The sequence below is a fragment of the Stenella coeruleoalba genome (genome assembly GCF_951394435.1).
Source record: "Stenella coeruleoalba genome assembly, chromosome: 8".
Classification (NCBI taxonomy): Eukaryota; Metazoa; Chordata; class Mammalia; order Artiodactyla; family Delphinidae; genus Stenella; species Stenella coeruleoalba.
In genome coordinates, this window is record NC_137154.1 from 25,249,699 (window position 1) to 25,270,893 (window position 21,195).

Sequence of the window (21,195 nt, forward strand, 5' to 3'; positions counted from 1 at the left end):
TGTTTGTATAAGCGGTTTAAATGCTGTTCTGATCATATGATCAGAAATCATGATTATGTTTTAGCTGTAGATACATTTTAATAACATGCAATTTTTTCTATAAGAAACATGTCTTTCACGTTTATTTCAGAGAAAAAATGGCCCAAGCATATGACTTTGCACTGGATAAAATTGGAATGGAAATTATGTCTTATCAGGTAGAGTTAAATTTTTTTTAATACATACATTTAAAAAATTTGAAACTACTAAGAAAGATACTAACATTTTATTTTATTTCTTAGATTTGGGTGGATTACATCAATTTCTTAAAAGGCGTGTAAGTATTTTTATAGTTTTATTTTCTGTGTGAACAGTTGATTTAGCTATAATATAATTGATGGCATTTCTTACCCAATGCCAGGGAAGCTGTTGGATCTTATGCAGAAAATCAGAGAATAACAGCTGTTCGAAGAGTTTATCAACGAGGTTGTGTTAATCCCATGATCAACATTGAACAACTGTGGAGAGACTATAACAAGTATGAAGAGGTAAATTAGGCCACAGTAATTTATTATTATGACCAAGCCATTTAAATTTTTATGCACTGTGGATTTGTGGAGGCTAGCCTTTCTAATATCAGGTATCTGGATATCAGTGCTGCATACGTTTGTTTTCATATTGATTGTAATGAAAGAACCATTCCTAATGTTTCGAGAGTCTCATTTTACTGTTGAGTTATTTTTAGAGAATACTCTGGGAGAATTATAATTCTTACCAAACCATTTTTAATCAGTGCTAAACCATATCCACACAGTCATACACACACATGTTGCCACTGATCTCTTATGAAACAGTTCCTTTTTAGAACTGCTTTTCTAGTAGTAATGATGAGTTGCAATGCCCCTCTTTCACCTGGTTACAGTGATGTGATTATTCCCTTGTAATTGTGAGATGTAGGGCTGTGGTCCAAGATCTTCGTCTCATAAGAAAATGATTTAACAAACTGAACTAATAAGCCCATTATGTAAACATACATGCCAAGTAAGCTCTATCTTTAAAAGAAAGTTCCTCACATGTCCACTGTGATTTGGAAGAACTATGTAGGGTATTGAAACTGTTCCCTCATAGGCATGAGCAGTGGTTCTCAAACATTTTGGTCTTGGGATTTTAAAAAGTATTAAAGACCGCAAAGAACTTTTAATTTTAATGTGGCTTTTACCTATGAATATTTAGCATATTGGAATTAAAACTGAGAAAGTTTCAAGATATTTATTAATTCATTTAAAGTTTGCAGTAGTAGACTCCTTATATTTTAACATAAATAGTATTAAAACAAATATTTTCCAAAATAAGAAAAAATTCAGTGAGAAGAGTGGCATTATTTCATAGTTTTGCAAATCTCTTTGGTATTTAGCTTAATAGAAGACAGATTTTCATATCTGCTTCTAAATTCTATCTGCTATGCTGTTGAATGTCACGTAGCTTCTGAAAAACTCCACTGTATATTTGTGAGAGAGGCAAATCATGTCTTAGTATTGTTTGAAAATTGTTTTGATCTTATGGATCCTCTGAAAGGGTCTTGGGGAACAGGAAGCTTTGGACAACTCTTTGAGAACTACTCGGCATGAATGATAATGTTTATGTCTCCTTGCTACCTCTGCATTTTTTATTTATTTATTTATTTATTTATTTATTTTATTTGTATTTTTTTATTTTTTGCGTTACGCGGGCCTCTCACTGTTGTGGCCTCTCCTGTTGTGGAGCACAGGCTCCAGACGCACAGGCTCAGCGGCCATGGCTCACGGGCCCAGCCGCTCCGCAGCATGTGGGATCTTCCCGGACCGGGGCACGAACCTGTGTCCCCTGCATCGGCAGGTGGACTCTCAACCACTGCGCCACCAGGGAAGCCCTATTTTTTATTTATTTTTTAAAATTTATTTTATTTATGTATTTATTTTTGGCTGCATTGGGTCTCCAATGCTGTGCACGGGCTTTCTCTAGTTGCAGTGAGCGGGGGCTACTCTTCGTTGCGGTGCGCAGGCTTCTCATTGCGGTGGCTTCTCTTGTTGCGGAGCACAGGCTTTAGGCATGCAGGCTTCAGTAGTTGTGGCACGCGGGCTCAGTAGTTGTGGTGCACGGGCTTAGTTGCTCTGCAGCATGTGGGATCTTCCCAGACCAGGACTTGAACCCATGTCCCCTGCATTGGCAGGCGGATGGATTCTTACCACTGCGCCACCAGGGAAGTCCTGTATATCATTCTTTATTAGTAGAATTTTATGTGAAATAATTGGTCCTTTCCAAATCATTCCCTCTCTTTAGAAATTCCTGACATATGGAAACTTACTGCCATCTCATAACACATAGGCAGAGCCTCCTTCATCTCTTAAGCGTATAATGTGATCAAACCTTTATTTTACTAACCAAAAAGCCTCTTAAACACTTTAAAGTAATTTAGCAAATGAATATACTATATCATGCTAACATTAAAATATATTTAATTTTCAAATAATATGCATTTTTCTTTTTTTTTTCCTTAGGGTATCAATATTCATTTAGCTAAAAAAATGATTGAAGATCGGAGTAGGGATTACATGAATGCTAGGCGGGTAGCAAAGGTATGGAATTCTATCAGGACACTTACTATATTGTTTGTTGTGAGTATGTTATTTACACAGGCGCTTTTTTAATCTGTTATTACTCTTAATATTTTCAATCATTAGCAGTATTAACTAATGACAATTAATTACGTTGTCTGAGCAGGTGATTATTTGAAGCAAAATACCTCTTTACAGACATGTTAAAGGACAAAATAGAATAAATCAATTTTGGAAGAAATTATTTTTTAAAATATAGAAACAGAGGTCATAGAGACAAAGTTCTACTTAGAATTGATCAAGTAGTTGTTATCCATCCCTCCTGTCAGCTCATACATATCCGAATACTGTAATAATCTGTGGTCTAATGACATAGCTCTCAGGGACCGAGTTTTGTCTTGTGTACATAACTTTCCATTCGTTGACACTGTTAGAAATTAGGGAAAATAGCCTAGACTGTGAACGATTGAAATTTTAAAAGACAGATCATTTCTCCAAAGGTGGCAGTAACAGTGCCACCAGATCATCAGTCATGTTGATCTGTCAACTCCTCTGTCCTGAAGAGTGACTTCCTAGATCACCTCCAGAGAGGGCCCAGGGCTGTTCTGTTCACCCAGTCCTGGGAACCTCTTCTTGGGTAGGTAATCTTCTGTTATCTTTATTCCTGCTCTTAAATAGTTTTTAGGTTATATTAACAAAGTAGTATTTGGAAAAACTAGGCATTTTGAACAAAGTATTCCAAACAGATCAACTCCATTTCATACATCTGAGTTGTTCCTCAGCTTACCACAGAATTCTAAATACTTGTTGTCTAGGAATATGAGACAGTAATGAAAGGTTTGGACCGCAATGCTCCCTCAGTGCCTCCTCAGAATACTCCTCAAGAAGCTCAGCAGGTAGATATGTGGAAGAAATACATACAGTGGGAAAAGAGCAACCCTCTTCGTACAGAAGATCAGACTCTCATAACTAAAAGAGGTAACAAGACTAACCCTTCTGGGACTCCAATTATGTGTATGTTAGGCCACTTGATATTATCCCATAGGTTACTGAGGCTGTTTTTTACTCCCAGTCTTTTTTTCTCTTATGTTCTTCAGATTCAGTAATTTCTATAGATCTGTCTCCATGTTCACTGACCTTTGCTTTATCATATCCAATATGCTGGTGAGCCCATCTAGTGAATTCTTCATTTCAAATATTCTACTTTTCAGTTGTATAAATTTCCATTCTAGAAATTTTTATGTTTTTTATAATTTTCCTTTTTCTGTTAAGATTCCATGGCCAATACTATCTTTTTCTTTATATCCTTGAACATTTTTATAACAATAGTTATAAAATCCTCGTCTGCTAATTCCAACATCTGAGCCATTGTGGTGTTGATTTCTTTTCCTCTTGACTGTGGGTCACATTTTTTGTTTCGTCACAAGTCTAGACATTTAAAAAAATTTTTTGGACATTGTACAGATGTGTAAATGATACATAGTAAAGACTAGATTCTGTTATCTTCCTCGGAAGAATGTTGAGTTTTCTTTTAGCAAGGAGTTAAATTACTGGCAGGTCTCCTGGACCTTGTGGAGGCTTGGTTTTACACTGTTAGGATGAGTCTCTGTTAGTGGCCTTCATCTCACAGTAAATCTCTTAGTCCTGGGATATAGTCTTTACTCCCAAGATATAATGGAAAGTTCAAGGTGTTTACTCAGACTCTCTTAACTTGATGGGACTCAGATTCCAGACTTGGTCTCCATTACAGTGGGCAGCTGATGAGATATCTATCCAGCTCTTTCAGCTTTGCTTTCTGCTCTGGCTGTTTGTATTCTTTCCTGTGTATGTCTATTTTAGAGCCAGTTGAAGATTTGAGGGCATTAGGCCCAGATTTTCAGCCTCCACCTTCTGTGGCTCTCTTTTGGGGGATCTTCCCCCTTAATTTCCAGCTGTTCTTGTAACCCAGAACTCCATGTTACTTACCTCAAGCCAGTAAGACTTCAGCATTTGGCTTGAGTTCTAGCTATCCCAGAACTATACACATAGGGGTTTGCACTTGAGGGAAAAAGCCATATTAAATATATATCTCACCTAGTATGATTCCAATTTTTTAAGGGCTCAGTCCTCTCCAGTTTCTTTTTCTTTTGGTCATTCTCTAGTGCCTTTAAACAGTTGCTTTTTGTATTTTTCAGTTTATGTTTTTTTTTTTTTTTCAGGAGAGTTAGTCTGATACAGGCTACTCTGGCACTGTCAGAACTAGAATTTGGAACTTAAAAAAAAAATTCCTCAATCTTGCCTTGCTCTCTCAGCTGGAGGGCTTTGCAAGTACTGTTTCCTTTGCCTACACCATTTTTGTATCTACTCCTGTCCTTACTGCCTCTACTTAACTCTCTCATCTGACCAGATTCTACCCCTTCTTCAGGTTTCACTTAGATATGTTCCTTAGTGAAACCTTTCTTGAGTCTCTAAACTATGTTAAGTCCTGCTGCTGTAAGTTTCAAGAGTACACTCTACTTTCCTCATCATAATACTTATCACTTACCATAACTGCATTCTTAATATCGATCTTCCCACTATACTGCAGACTTCTTGAGTATAGGAAGTCTTATTTACTGGTATATTCACAGTGTCTTTCACATTCCCTAGCATATAGTTGGTACTCAATAAATATTAATTTAATAAATGATGAATGGATGGGGTTTGGGTGGATGATAATGCCAGAAATCACTGAAGTTTTTTTATTTCCAATTATCATTCATTACTGAGGGCTCTGTCTTAGCCTATAAATTGAGTTGTGATGCTTGTATTGATAGTTTTGTAAATAATATTTATTCTAATTGAATGTTGCAAATGTCTTCCCTTAGTTATGTTTGCTTATGAACAGTGCCTGCTTGTGCTGGGCCATCACCCTGATATTTGGTATGAAGCTGCCCAGTATCTTGAGCAGTCAAGTAAACTGTTAGCAGAGAAAGGAGTGAGTATTTATTTGTTTCTCCCTTTTGGTCTTTTCATGGTTTTGATATAGCAATAATTTGCTAAAAGTATAGCACTTAATTTTGGTAATGAAGTGTAGGTATTGAAAATTTTAATCTTATGTCACTATGAATCTTAGTGACCCTCTTATATGATTAGACTACCTTAGTCAGAATTAAAATATAGTGGCTCTTCTTTAATGTATTAAAGTGATGAATCATTTAGAGTACTTCTATGATTCTTCTTTATGTTAAAATAATGGAAAAAGTCTTTGGAATTTTTTTTTTATATTTATTTACTTATTTATTTATTTGGTTGCACCGGGTCTTAGTTGCAGCACGTGGGCTCCTTAATTGCAGCAGGAGGGTTCCTTAGTTGTGGCATGTGAACTCTTAGTTGTGACATGCATGTGGGATCTAGTTCCCTGACCAGGGATTGAACCTGGGCCCCCTGCATTGGGAGCACAGAGTCTTATCCACTGTACCACCAGGGAAGTCCCTAGGATTTCTTAAGAATCCAGAAATGCATGTGTCCATAGGTATAAACATATGAGTGTGTGTTTTATTCTCTTTCAGCTTTATTGAAATTATTGTAAGTGAGCTTTCTTTTTTCTCTCCTAGGATATGAATAATGCCAAATTATTTAGTGATGAAGCTGCTAATATATATGAAAGAGCCATAAGCACTTTATTAAAGAAGAATATGCTTCTTTATTTTGCATATGCAGATTATGAAGAGGTGAGTTAAAATATTTAGAACTTTCTTGTAATTGGACTTTTTACTGCAGCACTGAATTTTTTTTCTGGCTGCTTCTTTGCCAGGCATATTACTTTTGGAAGACAGAGATAATGCAGAATGAACAGTTATTAGTCCTTAGCTCATTATATATTTATGCTCAAAGCAGATGCCTTTGTGGGGTGCAGCCTCTGGATTCCTCAGAGCTCAAATGCTGCTTGTTTATGAATATATATTTATATCCACTTCTTCTCTACCACCTTAGAGTCGCATGAAGTATGAGAAAGTTCACAGTATATATAACAGACTTCTGGCAATTGAGGATATTGACCCCACCTTGGTAAGTAACTTTACAAGTCTCTTTCCCACTTTTGCAGTCTGCTTTAATTTAAAAAAAAATTAATTTACATAAAGTAAAATTCACTGTTTTTGTTGAATTGTTAGTTCTATGAATCTTGACCAATAACATAGAGTTATGGGACAACCATCACAATTAAAATACAAAACACTTCAATCACCCCACAGAAATTCCCTCATGTGACCCCCTTGTAGTCACCCCTTCCCTGTCTCCCAGCCCGACAATTGCAGATCTGCTCTCTGCTCGTTTCTTCTGTTGTTGTTTGTAAGTGCAGCGCTATGAACCAGCCACAGTGGGGCTTTCTCTAACACCTTCCTTGTGAGCATGGCTTGAATACCACATAATTGTTGCTTAATAAATATTTCTTTTTAAATAAATGGAGGCAGGAGAAACCAACATTCTGGGAAGCAGTTGGACAAGAACTCACTTTATCCTGAATTCAACTCTGTAATTGTGGTTTTCAAAGCCCTGAATTTCTGCAAAAGTGCAGCAGAGCTCTTTCAGTGGGAGGGGAAGGGGAGGGGCCGATGCGTGGGGCTCTAGACCCTCTGCCTCAAGTCAACTACAGCTATACTCCTTTTTTTGTCTGTTTATCATGGGATTCCACTGCTCTAATTGCTTGCATTTAGTCATCATTTTAAAATTCATTTAGCAAACTGATCTGTGCTATGCACTGTGCTAGATTCCAGCAGTATAATGACACATAAGTAAAATTCCTTTCCTCAAGGAACTCATAGTTCATTCATCCATCTATTCATCTGTCTAAACTGGGCAATGTAGTTTGACATCATCAAAACTGAGCAAATCAGGACCCTGCTCATAGTCACCCTGTGTACAGTCCAGAGATGTTTTTTCATTGAACAAATACTGCATACTCATGTGTTGGGCACTCTGTAGGTGCTAAGTATAAAATGACTCAAATAGTTTATCAATAAAGTTACATTATATGGTCTTTAGGAAATAGACTAGTGGGCTTTTAAAAGTAATAAATCAAGAAATACTAGCGTTTTCTAGTATTTTCACTTTTATTCCTTCCTTAAGATTTAATTTGCATGTTCTGGAATTAGATAATTGTGATGACTGCAAAACCTTGTGAACATACTAAAAATCGTTAAATTATACATTTAAAGGGTGAATTTTGTGCTATGTGAATTATATCTCAATTAAAATACTAATTTGCACGTCTTTAATACCAGAAAAAAATTGCTTGTGGATTTAAATAGTACACTATCTATAATCTTTTTTATTTCTCAAGTATTCAAAATTGCTTCCTTATACAGCAAAACGTGTTAGTACTGAAGTAAGGTGAACCTGTATGGGATGCTACAGTGTTCACGTTTTGCCTAGTCTGTAGAAAACAAATACTTTTTTTGTGTAGGTATATATCCAATATATGAAATTTGCAAGAAGAGCAGAAGGTATTAAATCTGGAAGAATGATATTTAAAAAAGCAAGAGAAGATACCAGAACCCGCCACCATGTCTATGTTACTGCAGCACTCATGGAGTATTATTGTAGTAAGGTAAGTCCTCAAATAAAATATAAAGATAAAATAATTTCCTTCATATGAGATAAATTAATTAAAAGAAATGCAGTCCTAATTTCTGTCATTAAGTTTTATTATTTATTTATTTATTTATATCTATCTGGTTTTTTGGCCACGTTGGTCTTCTTTGCTACACGTGGGCTTTCTCCAGCTGCAGCGAGTGGGGGCTACTCTGCCTGTTAGTTTATACCTTATTAAACTCCATATTTATGAATCTGAATCCTCTTGAATGGTTTTTAGCTCTGTAATTTTTACTTAACATAATTTTAATCTCCATTTTAATTCTTAATATACCTTGTCATATTTAGATGTTATAGTTTTAATATTCTTTGAGTATCTTGTCTGACACTGCATGGAAATCAGTAGTTTCCTCTCTACTTCTAGGACAAATCTGTTGCCTTTAAGATTTTTGAGCTGGGGCTAAAGAAATATGGAGACATTCCAGAATATGTCCTGGCCTATATTGACTATCTTTCTCACCTCAATGGTAAGTAGATTCTAGATCTGTAATGGTTACTTAATATTAAACCATCAATGTCATTCTCTGAAATTATGTTGCTGGGTTTTTTTCTTTCTCAAGTGTATTATATTCTGTCATCACACCAGAACCAGGCACTTGATAGGCACTCAAATATTTGTGGCCTGTCAACTATGAATTTATACTTATTGTATAATGGTTGATGCCTTTTGATTCTGCAGAATGGTCTTTAATTTAGCATCAAAGTCCCAACAGTAATAGGGTAAAGCCACAAATCTCTAGCCACGAAAACTCAAAGATGCCCAAGTAGTAAACTGCTTTGAGGCTACTGGGGAAGATATTTCAAAGGAAACATTATGTTTATAAGCATCTTTATTTTCCTATTTTGTTGTAATAATAATGACCATCTTTTATTGAGTTCCTACCTTATACCAGGCACTAGGCTAGAGGATCTGTATATTTATGTATGTATCTTATTTAGTGTAGTTAACCACAGTCCAGGATATGTAATTTCTTGACTAAAAATGATCTGGTTTAAAAACTGATTTAAGAAAGAAATATGAAATTATGTGCCATGTAAATAATTAGATGTAAATTAGATATCACAGGTAAATATTAGTGATTTTAATGATATTTTAGAAAAATGTAGCATTCTGTATACCTAAATAGTAGAAAAGAATAAAACTTAAACATGATTTTATATTTCAGCTTAGTGATTCTACTTTCTGGAAAAGGGCTTAACTCCAAAAAGTGAGACAGTGGAGCATTTAAGACTTTTGAGCTGAGGCTAAAGAAAATTTTCATATAATTTTCTTGTATGAAATGAATGTTCCTTACCAGTTTTATATTGTTTTGCTTGATTTTTTAGAATAGTTACTAAGATGTACAATATTTTACTCTAAAATTGAGGATGAACTCTGATGTCAGCATTATCATCTTCTAAAATCAGTGTCTTAGTTTGTTTATTCATCAACCCATCATTTATTCAGTAGCTTTGGTTAGTAAGGTCTGGAAATACAAGAATAGGACTCCATTGTTACCCTCAGAGTATTCTCCTGGGGAAATCAGATGTGTAAACATAATTGCATCATCATTTGATTCTTAATTGTGGCATAAATTCTGGGGTTAGGTGTATAATGGTGTTTCAGATTTCTCATCTGCAGAATGGTTATAATAAGAGTACCTTTCATTGGACTGTTGAGATAATTAAATGAACTTTTGCATGTATTTGACTTATATATGGAATGTGGTAAGCATACAATAAACGTTAACTATTTAAGCTGATGGTGGCAGTCATGAAAAGCATGTGCTAAATTCTGTAATAGAGCCCTGAATGAATTACTTTGGAAGCACAGAGAGGAGCGTGTAATCTAAGTTCCAGAGCTGTGCTATGCAATTATGGTAGCCACTAGACTACTAAGTTTTGAGCCCTTGAATTGTGGCTAGGCCAAAATGAGATGTGGTGTAAGTTAAAATACATACTGACTTCAAAGAGATAGTAGAAAAGAAATGTAAAATATCTTAATAATTTTTCACATTGATTACATGTTGAAATGATAATTTAGATATTTAGGTTAAATAAAATAAAATTAATTTCACCTGTTTTTATATTTTTATTTTTTTTTTTTGTTTTTGTTTGTTTTTATTCTTTTAAATGTGGCTAGCAGCAAATTTAAATTATTGGATAGTGCTGTTCTAGAGGGTGAGAGAAGGCAGGATGAGATGGGTCTTGAAGGATAAGTAATCGTTTTCCTAAAGATACAGGAAAATGCGTTATTCCAGGAGAACACAGCATGTAATAAGCAGTGGAAAGTTATGTGGAATGGCAAAAAGTGTGTCTGGAGCAAAGCTTGGAATAAAGCTAAAAGAATAAAATGCAGGATTTACTTATTTCTTTAAGTACAGTATGTTAAGTTGAAGATGAAAGCCATGAATATGGTGCCATCTTCTTTGGTTCAATACATGTAATCTCTTGGTTTGACTTTGCATATTATGGACATGTAGTAAAACTGAATAACTGCCCTGCGGCAGTAAAAGCCAACTACTCTGTTGGATTTTAACAGTTTTATTGAGGCATAATTTATATACCATAAATGCACCCATTTAAAATATGCAGTTCAAAGAGTGTTAGTAAATTTACTACTAGATTCTTAAATTTTAATAGATCCCTTAGAGCTTAGCAAGAAGTGTCATTTTCCACTTCCAACTACAGACCTCCCGAGACTCTTAAATTTTAATCCACCTCTGGTGACCATTCTTATTCATTTTCCATTTGCATATTTATCTACCAATCTAGATATGGTACCTATATAAGAATTTAAAGTAGTTAAATATAGAGTAGTCCTGGTACTGCAAAATAAGAAAATCAAATATCTAAATTTGAGCTTGTCATCCTCCACATTCAGTGTATTTAAAAAATATCAATAGTTTGATGCTTATAATGTCAACAAGTATGCAATTTTCATTATTTAAAAAAAAATGAGATACCCGATTCAGATATCACACTTATAAATTGTTTGACATTACAACTACACTATACTATAGAAGGAGGGCTAAACTAGAGGTAAAAAGACCTGGCTTCTAGTTACGGCTCTGTTACTCAGTAACTGTGAGCCACATCAACTCACTTCATCTTTTTGAACCTCAAGCTTCCTCATCTATAAATATTGGGTGTGATAATAGTTAGATCTCTCTGCATAGGATTTTTGTGAGGATTAAATGAGATAATGCATTGTTTAATTATAAAACTGAATTTTTAAAAATATTTTAAATCTTCTTTAATATCCTAGAGGACAATAATACTCGAGTTTTGTTTGAACGAGTTTTAACATCTGGAAGTCTTCCACCTGAGAAGTCTGGGTAAGCCATTTTGAAAACTTACTGGTCGGGTTCTAATATTTGAATTGTGGTCTATGGGATGAACATTTGCTTGTTGTGACTATACGTTCCAGGAGAAATTTCCCTTCTCTCTTGAAGCTTAATTTACAAATGCCTGCCTTGCCATATTTTCATACCTGTTTAAGATTTGTTAAAAAAAATTTTTGCATACTGACTAGGATTATTTTGAGAGATGCCTTAGCAATTTATTATTAAATATTTTAATATACCTTGCTATATATCCCTAGAAATTTATATGAACAAACGAGAAGAGTTCTGAAATATTTACTTCTTACTCGAGAGCAAAGACTCTGACAAAATGAAAATATGTTTGACAAATTATATCCCTGATTTATGGTTTTGACTCTGTCAGTTTTACAGGAGGAACAATATGGTATAGTGGTACAGTGAAAGTAGTAAGGCTTTGGAGTCTTGGGTTCAAATTCCAGCTCAGGCAACTACACCTTGGGCATATTTCCTCACTCTTGCCAATCCTTACGTTCTTGTCAAGTAGCAATAATGTCTACCAGTATAGGAATTTTGTGATAGTCCTCTACCTAGTATATAATAGGAACTCAGTGCATTACTTTACTACAAAGGTGCTTACTGACATTTATTTATTTATTTATTTATTTAACATCTTTTTTGGAGTATAATTGCTTTACAATGGTGTGTTAGTTTCTGCTTTATAGCAAAGTGAATCAGCTATACATATATCCCCATATCTCCTCCCTCTTATGTCTCCCTCCCACCCTCCCTATCTCACTCCTCTAGGTGGTCACAAAGCACCGAGCTGATATCCCTGTGCTATGCAGCTGTTTCCCACTAGCTATCTATTTTACACTTGGTAGTGTATATATGTCCATGCCAGTCTCTCACTTCGTCCGAGCTTACCCTTCCCCGTCCCCGTGTCCTCAAGTCCATTCTCAATGTCTGTGTCTTTATTCCTATCCTGCCCCTAGGTTCATCAGAACCTTTTTTTTTTTAGATTCCACATATATGTGTTAGCATATGGTATTTGTTTTTCTCTTTCTGACTTACTTCACTCTGTATGACAGACTCTAGGTCCATCCACCTCACTAAAAATAACTCAATTTCATTTCTTTTTATGGCTAATATTCCATTGTATATATGTGCCACAACTTCTTTATCCATTCATTTGTCGATGGACACTTAGGTTGCTTCCATGTCCTGGCTATTGTAAGTAGTGCTGCAGTGAACATTGTAGTACATGACTCTTTTTGAATTATGGTTTTCTCAGGGTATATGACCAGTAGTGGGATTGCTGGGTCATATAATAGTTCTATTTTTAGTTTTTTAAGGAAACTCCATACTGTTCTCCATAGTGGCTGTATCAATTTACATTCCCCCCAACAGTGCAGGAGGGTTCCCTTTTCTCCACACCCTCTCCAGCATTTATTGTTTGTAGATTTTTTGATGATGGCCATTCTGACCGGTGTGAGGTGATACCTCATTGTAGATTTTTTTTAAAGTTTTTTTTAATTAACTTATTTCATGTATTTATTTTTGGCCGTGTTGGGTCTTCATTGCTGCATGTGGGCTTTCTCTAGTTGTGCGTACTCTTCGTTGCGATACGCAGGCTTCTCACTACGGTGGCCTTTCTTGTTGCGGAGCACGGGCTATAGGCATGCGGGCTTCAGTAGTTGAAGCACGCAGGCTCAGTAGTTGTGGCGCATGGGCCTAGTTGCTGCACGGCATGTGGGATCTTCCTGGACCAGGGCTCAAACCCGTGTCCCCTGCATTGGCAGGTGGATTCTTAACCACTGTGCCACCAGGGAAGCCCTCATTGTAGTTTTGACTTGCATTTCTCTAATGATTAGTGATGTTGAGGATCCTTTCATGTGTTTATTGGCAATCTGTATATCTTCTATGGAGAAATGTCTATTTAGGTCTTCTGCCCATTTTTGGACTGGGTTGTTTGTTTATTTGATATTGAGCTGCATGAGCCTTACTGATATTTAAGTATCAGTAAGTATGTATTAAGTAAGCCTTACTGATATCTACTTACTCTCTAAGTAGAGTCTTAAGAGAATTAATTTTGGCTGTTAGAAAAGTGGTGAGGCACAAATTTGTCCCCAACGATCCGTATTAATGGGAAAAAATAGAGAGCATGTTAGATTTCAAAATATATTTTTATTCATATGTTGTTGCCCCAAGAATGTATTCTACATTTTAATTCATGCGACTCCAAAATGGTGAAGCCACATTATTCAGGAGAAACTGGAAATCTGTCTAGGTTCCTTCTTCAACTCTTCCACCTAGAGTTTCCTCTCTCTAGTGTAAATGTCTCTCTTATTGGCCACAAAGGATAGGAAGGTATGCTAAATAAGTAAAAACTCAAAAAAAAAGCCTTAAATATGAAAGTATTTAGGGTAAAGGGTTATGATGACTGTAATTTACTTTCAAATACTTAAGCAAAAACAAGATGAAGCAAATATGGCAAAGTATTAATAATGATTAAATCTAGGTTATGGTATATAGGCATTCACTATACTACTATATTTTTCTGAAGTTTGGAAATCTTTATAATAACAAAAAGAGAGATTTGTATAATTTTAAAAAAAAAAAGGGAGGAAGGGAACTTAAAGATTTTTTGTAAGCCTCAAACCCAGAATAGTAAAGTATTGATTATATTTATTTTCTTACAGAGAAATCTGGGCCCGATTTTTAGCTTTTGAAAGTAATATTGGTGATCTAGCTAGTATACTCAAAGTGGAGAAAAGACGGTTTACAGCATTCAAAGAAGAGTATGAAGGCAAAGAAACAGCTTTACTGGTAGATAGATACAAGTTCATGGATTTATATCCTTGCTCTGCAAGTGAACTAAAAGCGCTTGGGTATAAGGTATGTACTTGGGCTCAAGATGTGTGTAGTGTCTTTACTTTCCTAATGTTTTAGAATAGTTCATGGATAAACTTCACTCTAAAGTAAATTCTGAAATAGAAATTAATCGAGCTTTAGAATAGATTTGAAGAATAGAAAAAAGTTCAGGGATTTTCCTTGGGTTTGTGAAATATTGACTATCAACAATACTGAACAAAATGAGAATTAAAATGAGATTTAACAAACTTTCTTTCCTGGAAATTGTTAATGCCTTATATCTTATGTCTTGTGGGCAGATGGAGGAGGTGGGTGAAGGAAGAAAAACAAAAGAAAATCTGAATGTCACTTAGGTTAGTTTTTCTCTAATAGCTCTTAAGACTGATGTGTGTGTTTTGACAGGAGATCATATATAGTAATTCCTGCTATATATTTTGTAGATATAATGAAGAAACATTATAGCTTATTAAATCCATAAAGTTCCTTGAAGGATTTGTATCTTTAAAACAGGGCTCCTTCAGAGGGGTCCTTTAGGAAATTAGCTTATCTAGGAATGGAACTCTTCTGTTTGGACTACTGAGTCATAAGGAAACAAATATGGAACCTGAACTCATTCAGGCCAAAGGGAAAGATTAATGTTTACACACTCCTAGAAATAGCCCTTTCTGAGAAGACCATTGTTCTATCATTTCTTGATTTTTCTGTGTCATGTGAACAAAGACAGACCAAGATGGAAGCCCAAAGGGAAGCTATATCCACAAGAGTCCTCGATTGGTCCCCTTAAGCCAGCCGGCATTAGGATGTTCCTCACCATCACTCTGTATTTCCTCACTGCCCTCTTTTAGCCTGGGTCTCACTGGCTAAACCAGATTAAAATAAACTTCAGACCTTTTCATTAATGGAAGCTCCAGTTGTGTGCCAGCCCCATGTTCCTATTCTGAACTAAGGGGTTACTGCTCAGGGATCAGCAGGTTCTGCTTCTGGTTTAACTACTTCTTAATGAAAAGCCAAAGACATTTGAAGATTATGTGGAATTTTTAGGCTATTTCAACTTTGCCAGGATGAAAATGGAAATTAAGGAAGTTAATGAAAAGATCTTACTAAGTAGAACTACTTCTTGAATATGAATTTTCCATCTTGTATTCGTTTCTGTTCTTTTATTTGGAAAGGATTATTATACTTTTGTGTGTCACACATAAGTGAGAGAGGGAAAGAAAGAAAAAAAAGTAATTCCCAGTAGGCATACTCATTTAGATCTGCCACCAAATGCATATGAGCAAACTCTGAGAATATGAAATTCTCTTATATCCCTTGATGGTGGCAAAAGAGGCTCTTTTGGTTTTAGACAGATTGACACTGGTTACCTGTAGCAGAGGAACTTCTCTGGGATAGGGCCTCTTTAAGAGGTAGCATGTTGCTCCCTTTGACATATCTCAGAGGGTTGCTTTCAGCTCTGGCAGGCATTGCTGGGACACTGAAAAGAAGACTGGATGGGTGTGAGGTCAGAGAGGCCTGTGCTCTCAAATCCTCTACTTCTTAGCCATCTAACATTGGAGACAGCAGAACCTCTTTTGAGTGTCAGCTTCTTCTGTAAAATGGAGGTGTTACTATTTGCCTCCTCAGAGAGGGAATAAATGGCAAAAACTGACAAATAGTGGTTGCTCAACAAACATTCCTTCCCCCCTATAACAGTATTTTGGGAGTAATTTTTCATTTCATTAGCAAAATCTTATGAACTAATGTAAGTGATGATAAGCTTTATGTTAGGTTTCATGAAACAGCACCTTACTTAATCCAGCTTCTTCACTTAGAGAACCTGGTAGATGATGTTCAATTTTAGTGGAAGGGAGTTATCAGGAAAATATCTGAAACCGCAGATTTTCTTCCAAATTACCCCACCTCTACCTGGTATGTATTACCTACAAAAGCTTGTATCTATCCTACAAGTGTCCCACCTGGCGACACTGAGTCTAATGATTCTTAACACTGGTCTTTACAGCCCTTTAGCTTTCCTTGTTAACAACCTTTACTGTCATGGAAGTTCTCGCTTATCTTTCTCCATTCTCTCTATGGTTTTAACCCAGTTATTCACAGTGTATCCTCAAGATTGTAGAATTGCACAGTTATACTCTATAAGTCCCTTTTTCAGGTTTAGGATTCTTCTGTTCTGCATTTTCAGGATGTCTCCCGTGCTAAGCTAGCAGCTATAATTCCAGACCCAGTTGTAGCTCCTTCTATAGTGCCTGTTCTGAAAGATGAAGTGGATAGAAAACCAGAATACCCTAAACCAGACACTCAGCAGATGATTCCATTTCAGCCACGACATTTAGCACGTAAGCCATGACTTTAGATCCAGTACTGAGACCTCAGTTTGTTTGTTGGTTTAACTGGAGAGGTGTGGGGGGCAAAGTAATGTGACCTTTCCATTGTAGGTTAATAATTAGACTCAGGGTCACTATGACAGGTGGTTTGGCTGTAATCTTTGAACCAAGATGAGTTTAAAATGTCTTAAAAAAGAAAAAAACAAAACCTCATTGATCCAGATTGCAGTAACCCATTTTGGCAGTGATACTTAAGACAGTTTTCAGAAATGCTGCTACATACAGATTACCTGCACAGCTGGAAACTTACTTTGGTGATGTTATTTGGTATCGTTTATACTTACTAATGGGTAGTAGCCTCTCTGGATTCTATTTGAACAGGGCCCTTATGATTAAATATGTTACTGTGTAACTGACTTTAAATGGGATTGCTGAAAAAATGACTTGTGAGGCTTAGGCATGATCTTTGACAAAAACTGACTAGCTCAGCGCCTGGGTTGCCTTATGCAAAGTCACTTGTTTACTTTTCTGCCTCCCAGTGGCCATGGGGTTGAGACTGCTTTCACTGTCTCACCCACTTGCGTTTGGTCAAACATATAAAGCACTAAAAACATTTTAAGATGTCCAGAACAAAGCAACATGACTATTTGTACATAGTAATTTATGTACAGATTACTTATGTTGGTTCATTACATGTGCAGAAACTCTTCCATCCCATTTGATTCCTACTTTTCTTTCTTTTACAGCTCCGGGCTTACACCCTGTCCCTGGTGGAGTGTTCCCAGTACCACCTGCAGCAGTTGTTTTAATGAAACTTCTCCCTCCTCCTATTTGTTTCCAGGTTTGTTCACTATTTTCATGATAGATATTTGCTCTATGGGTAATTATAGTAATTGTGTGCTTTTTCTCTTGTATCATGGGAAATGCAAAGTAGGGCTATTTTGTCAGATTATTGGGGATTAAATTTTCTTTGTGTCAAAATAGGGTCCTTTTGTACAAGTGGATGAACTGATGGAAATTTTCCGAAGATGCAAGATACCAAATAGTAAGTGATGAGTCTCCGTTACTCGAGTGGAATTCACATTGTTGTTTCCTAGGCAGGAGAGACTGTCATTCTTTGGCACTGAAGTTTCCAAAACCAGCTAGCCATCTTGCAGAAGTACAGTGACACCTAGGAGGGATCCTTTGGATCTCTTTGGTACAGAGAGGCTTGTTCATGTTCTTATTCTTCTAAGAAAAACATCATAAAAAGCGTATCTTTTCTATTCATGTGAACATGCACTATCAGGTTTGGCTTATGAAAATAATTTTATTAATTTTAACAGCAGCTTTTTTGTATTTAACTATTCAATAGTATCAGTAGTACTATCTCAGAATTTCCTAATAGGAGGCTACAAAATTATAAAGTATCCAAAGTAGTACACACATATTCCTTCACAGTAGCATACTTTTAAACATCCTCCAACAACAGTCCTTTTTGTTTTGCTTCAATAGCAGTTGAAGAAGCTGTGAGGATCATTACTGGAGGAGCCCCAGAGCTAGCTGTAGAAGGCAATGGCCCGGTGGAAAGTAATGCAGTACTCACCAAGGCTGTCAAAAGGCCCAACGAAGATTCAGACGAAGATGAGGAAAAGGGAGCTGTCGTTCCCCCTGTTCATGACATTTACAGAGCAAGGCAGCAGAAGCGAATTCGGTGAAGCAGGCACAGAACCTGCCTCAGAAAGAAAACTCCTATCCAGGATTCCTTTTGCCTCTTAAGTCATATGTTTAAAAGAGACAATGCTTTGTTACAAAGTTCTTGGAAACAAAGTTGTATTGTCATTGGTGCCTCTATTCATATGCTTCTTGAGAAAAACCAACCAACCTATGTGAATTTTAGGATTTGGAACAGACCTATGCTCTAAGAAAAATTAGGTTTTCAAAAATGTGAGAAGAGTACAAAGTGGCAGAACCACATTTTGTTCCCGCTTCAAGGGTGTCTTGTATGTACCACTTGAAGACTTGTGGGTTTTCAACAGTTTTATTTTAAAAACTGGATGGTTTATGATTGTAAAGCATTTTATCACATTTTCTGAAAACAACAGCTGTTCTTGGTTTGCTTATGTAGAGTCCTGCCTTATTGTTTGTTTTATTTATGGCAGAATGTACGGAATCGGTTTTGTAGTTTAAAATTTTAAAAAACAATCCTTTAGAAAATAAAAGGATCTCAAAAAGTCATGTCTCTTGCTGCTGCTTTCATTCAGATTTTATCTGAAATAGCTACTTACGTTATTTAGCCAATACTGTTTAAAACTAAAGGTCAACAATGTAAGGAAAAGTCATCCTGTATTTACTATATATACACTTAACTGTTGTCCTTTCCTGGTCTTTTTTGCTACTATTTGAAAACATGAGAGATCCATTTTTAAGAGGCAAATTAAACATTTTAGAAATCTTCAAATATGAATGCATTTTTCCCAAATTAAATCTGAGGGCGATAGAACTGAGATATTTTATCTTTCATGTCTCTTAAAAGCAACATAAGTATGGGAATTCCTTTAACCACTCACTGTCTTGCTCTCACATAAACATATTTCAAAAAGTGCTCAGTATTCAAGAACATTTTTTTCATCAGCTAAACAAAGACAGCATTAAAGGAAACTACAGCCGAGTAACCAAAAACTAGCTACAGTGAGCAAAAACTTACCATAAAAATTAAAAGAATTAAGTTTTGCTCTTTTTTAGCAACGTTACCTCCTCTTGACTCATTTCTAGAAAACTAGACCAACAACTAGTTGAGCCTAAGGATTGTGATTCAGAATAAAAGCTAAAAATAAGGAAGGAAATAAGAGGAAAAGTACGAAGGCTATAAAGAGACAATCTTTGCACAATGGGTACACAATTTAGAATTTGAATTCAAGTGTGATTAAATATCAGCTTCAAATATTTCTATAAAACCTATAATAAAAGGTTATCTTGAATCACTTTCTTATATAAATTTATACATAGCAAGGTCATATTTACCTAAGTTGATCACAAGCATATGTCTCCAGTATTTTCCCAGTGAAGCTGAGAAAAATTTCCTCAAAACAAAGTCAGCTGCCTCTACTTCAGATTTTGTTATCTTCCTAAGTATCATTTTCAAGCTGTGTGGGGTTTTTTTTAATATCATGGTTATCAACAACACAATCTGAAAGGCATAAGTAGTACCATATAGCATAAACTTAAAAATATAGAGATATGGAATCTTTCCTGAAGTGCTATCTTGGGTAGTGTATTGAAGAAGACAAAATGGTTTCAAATACCTGTAATGGTCTGTAACAGTGTTCCCATGTGACAAAAGAAAGCCACGTGATTGAGTATGGAAAAATGCCTTTTTTTTTTTTTTTAGCATTGTAATAAGAAAACACACACGTACACCCCTACCTACCTTGGGGAAAAGTGCTGCTAAGGACTGTTAAGGCCATTATGTGTATTACAACTGCTCCTACTACATTCATTTCTAAGACTTTTTCCCCTAGAAATTATATGACCTTTAAACTTAAAAAGGATTATTTCTTAAGAAAATATTTTCTAATGTTCTACCTGATATATATATGAACTTTTAGTTTTTAGTATGATTTTGTCTGAATGTTTGATAATTCCTTTTGTAAACACAGTGAACAAGTAGCATGATGTTAGAAATCTGAAATTATTTTTGGAAATCTATCTGCAGACTCTCATGGTATATATAGCCAGTCCTACGTGTCCAAGGTCTCTCATATATCCATATTGCTGGACCCAGAGAAATTACCAAGAGATATCCATATCTTTCCTCTTTATAAAAACAATGACAGCATCTCCCCACAATTCTAGAACTGGATAAAATTTAAGGACCATAAATGCTCCCTAAACAAAAATCAGTCAAACTCTGGCTTTTAGCACTAAATTTCGAACGAGAGATTTTACCTATGTTGCCACACATAGTAAAGTAAAAGGTTATAGCTACCTAGTAAATATAAAACTGATCAAATTGTACCACTGGAAAAGAATGAAAAAATATACCACTTTTGTCAACATATTGACCTTGGGCAATAATTATTAATTTATTTGGTAATTTTATAATCCTCTATTGGATATGCTTTCTTTAAAAAAATAAATTTATTTATTTATTTTTGGCTGCGCTGGGTCTTCGTTGCTGCACGTGGGCTTTCTCTAGTTGCGGCGAGCGGGGGGGCTACTCTTCGTTGTGGTGAGCGGGCTTCTCATAAATTCTGGTTTTTACATTTCAGTTCCCAAAGCAAACTTCATTAAAGTTGGTAGTTCTTACTTGACTGTGACGTTCAGCAAGTGAAGTTATATTTCATTTAGTAAAAATTTCAGAAGTCTTGAAAGGTAATTCATACCAAGTAACAAAACTCAGGTACCACATTACTAAGTAAAAACTTAAATATTCAACAGAAGTGAGCTTACCAGTCTCTGGGAATAAAAGTCCAAAAAACCAATTCAGTTTACTAAATTTTCTTCCCCGTCTGAGCCCTGACCAAATTTCTG

The 21,195-nt window shown here is 35.7% G+C and overlaps 1 protein-coding gene across 3 annotated transcripts in view; it reads left to right on the forward strand.

Moving 5' to 3' along the window:
• Nucleotides 1-19,801, forward strand: part of CSTF3 (cleavage stimulation factor subunit 3) — a 70,901-nt gene extending 51,100 nt beyond the window's left edge. For all 3 annotated transcript variants that reach the window (XM_079930092.1, XM_079930093.1, XM_079930094.1), the window contains 16 exons: nucleotides 131-197; nucleotides 282-316; nucleotides 401-527; nucleotides 2,517-2,594; nucleotides 3,389-3,551; nucleotides 5,420-5,529; nucleotides 6,149-6,265; nucleotides 6,528-6,602; nucleotides 7,999-8,142; nucleotides 8,551-8,653; nucleotides 11,434-11,503; nucleotides 14,191-14,386; nucleotides 16,542-16,695; nucleotides 17,430-17,524; nucleotides 17,668-17,728; nucleotides 18,178-19,801. In XM_079930092.1, the coding sequence (XP_079786218.1) occupies nucleotides 131-197; nucleotides 282-316; nucleotides 401-527; nucleotides 2,517-2,594; nucleotides 3,389-3,551; nucleotides 5,420-5,529; nucleotides 6,149-6,265; nucleotides 6,528-6,602; nucleotides 7,999-8,142; nucleotides 8,551-8,653; nucleotides 11,434-11,503; nucleotides 14,191-14,386; nucleotides 16,542-16,695; nucleotides 17,430-17,524; nucleotides 17,668-17,728; nucleotides 18,178-18,380 (1,798 nt within the window). In that variant the 3' untranslated portion in view covers nucleotides 18,381-19,801. The remainder of the gene's footprint in view (nucleotides 1-130; nucleotides 198-281; nucleotides 317-400; nucleotides 528-2,516; nucleotides 2,595-3,388; nucleotides 3,552-5,419; nucleotides 5,530-6,148; nucleotides 6,266-6,527; nucleotides 6,603-7,998; nucleotides 8,143-8,550; nucleotides 8,654-11,433; nucleotides 11,504-14,190; nucleotides 14,387-16,541; nucleotides 16,696-17,429; nucleotides 17,525-17,667; nucleotides 17,729-18,177) is intronic.
• Nucleotides 19,802-21,195: the final 1,394 nt, after the last annotated feature.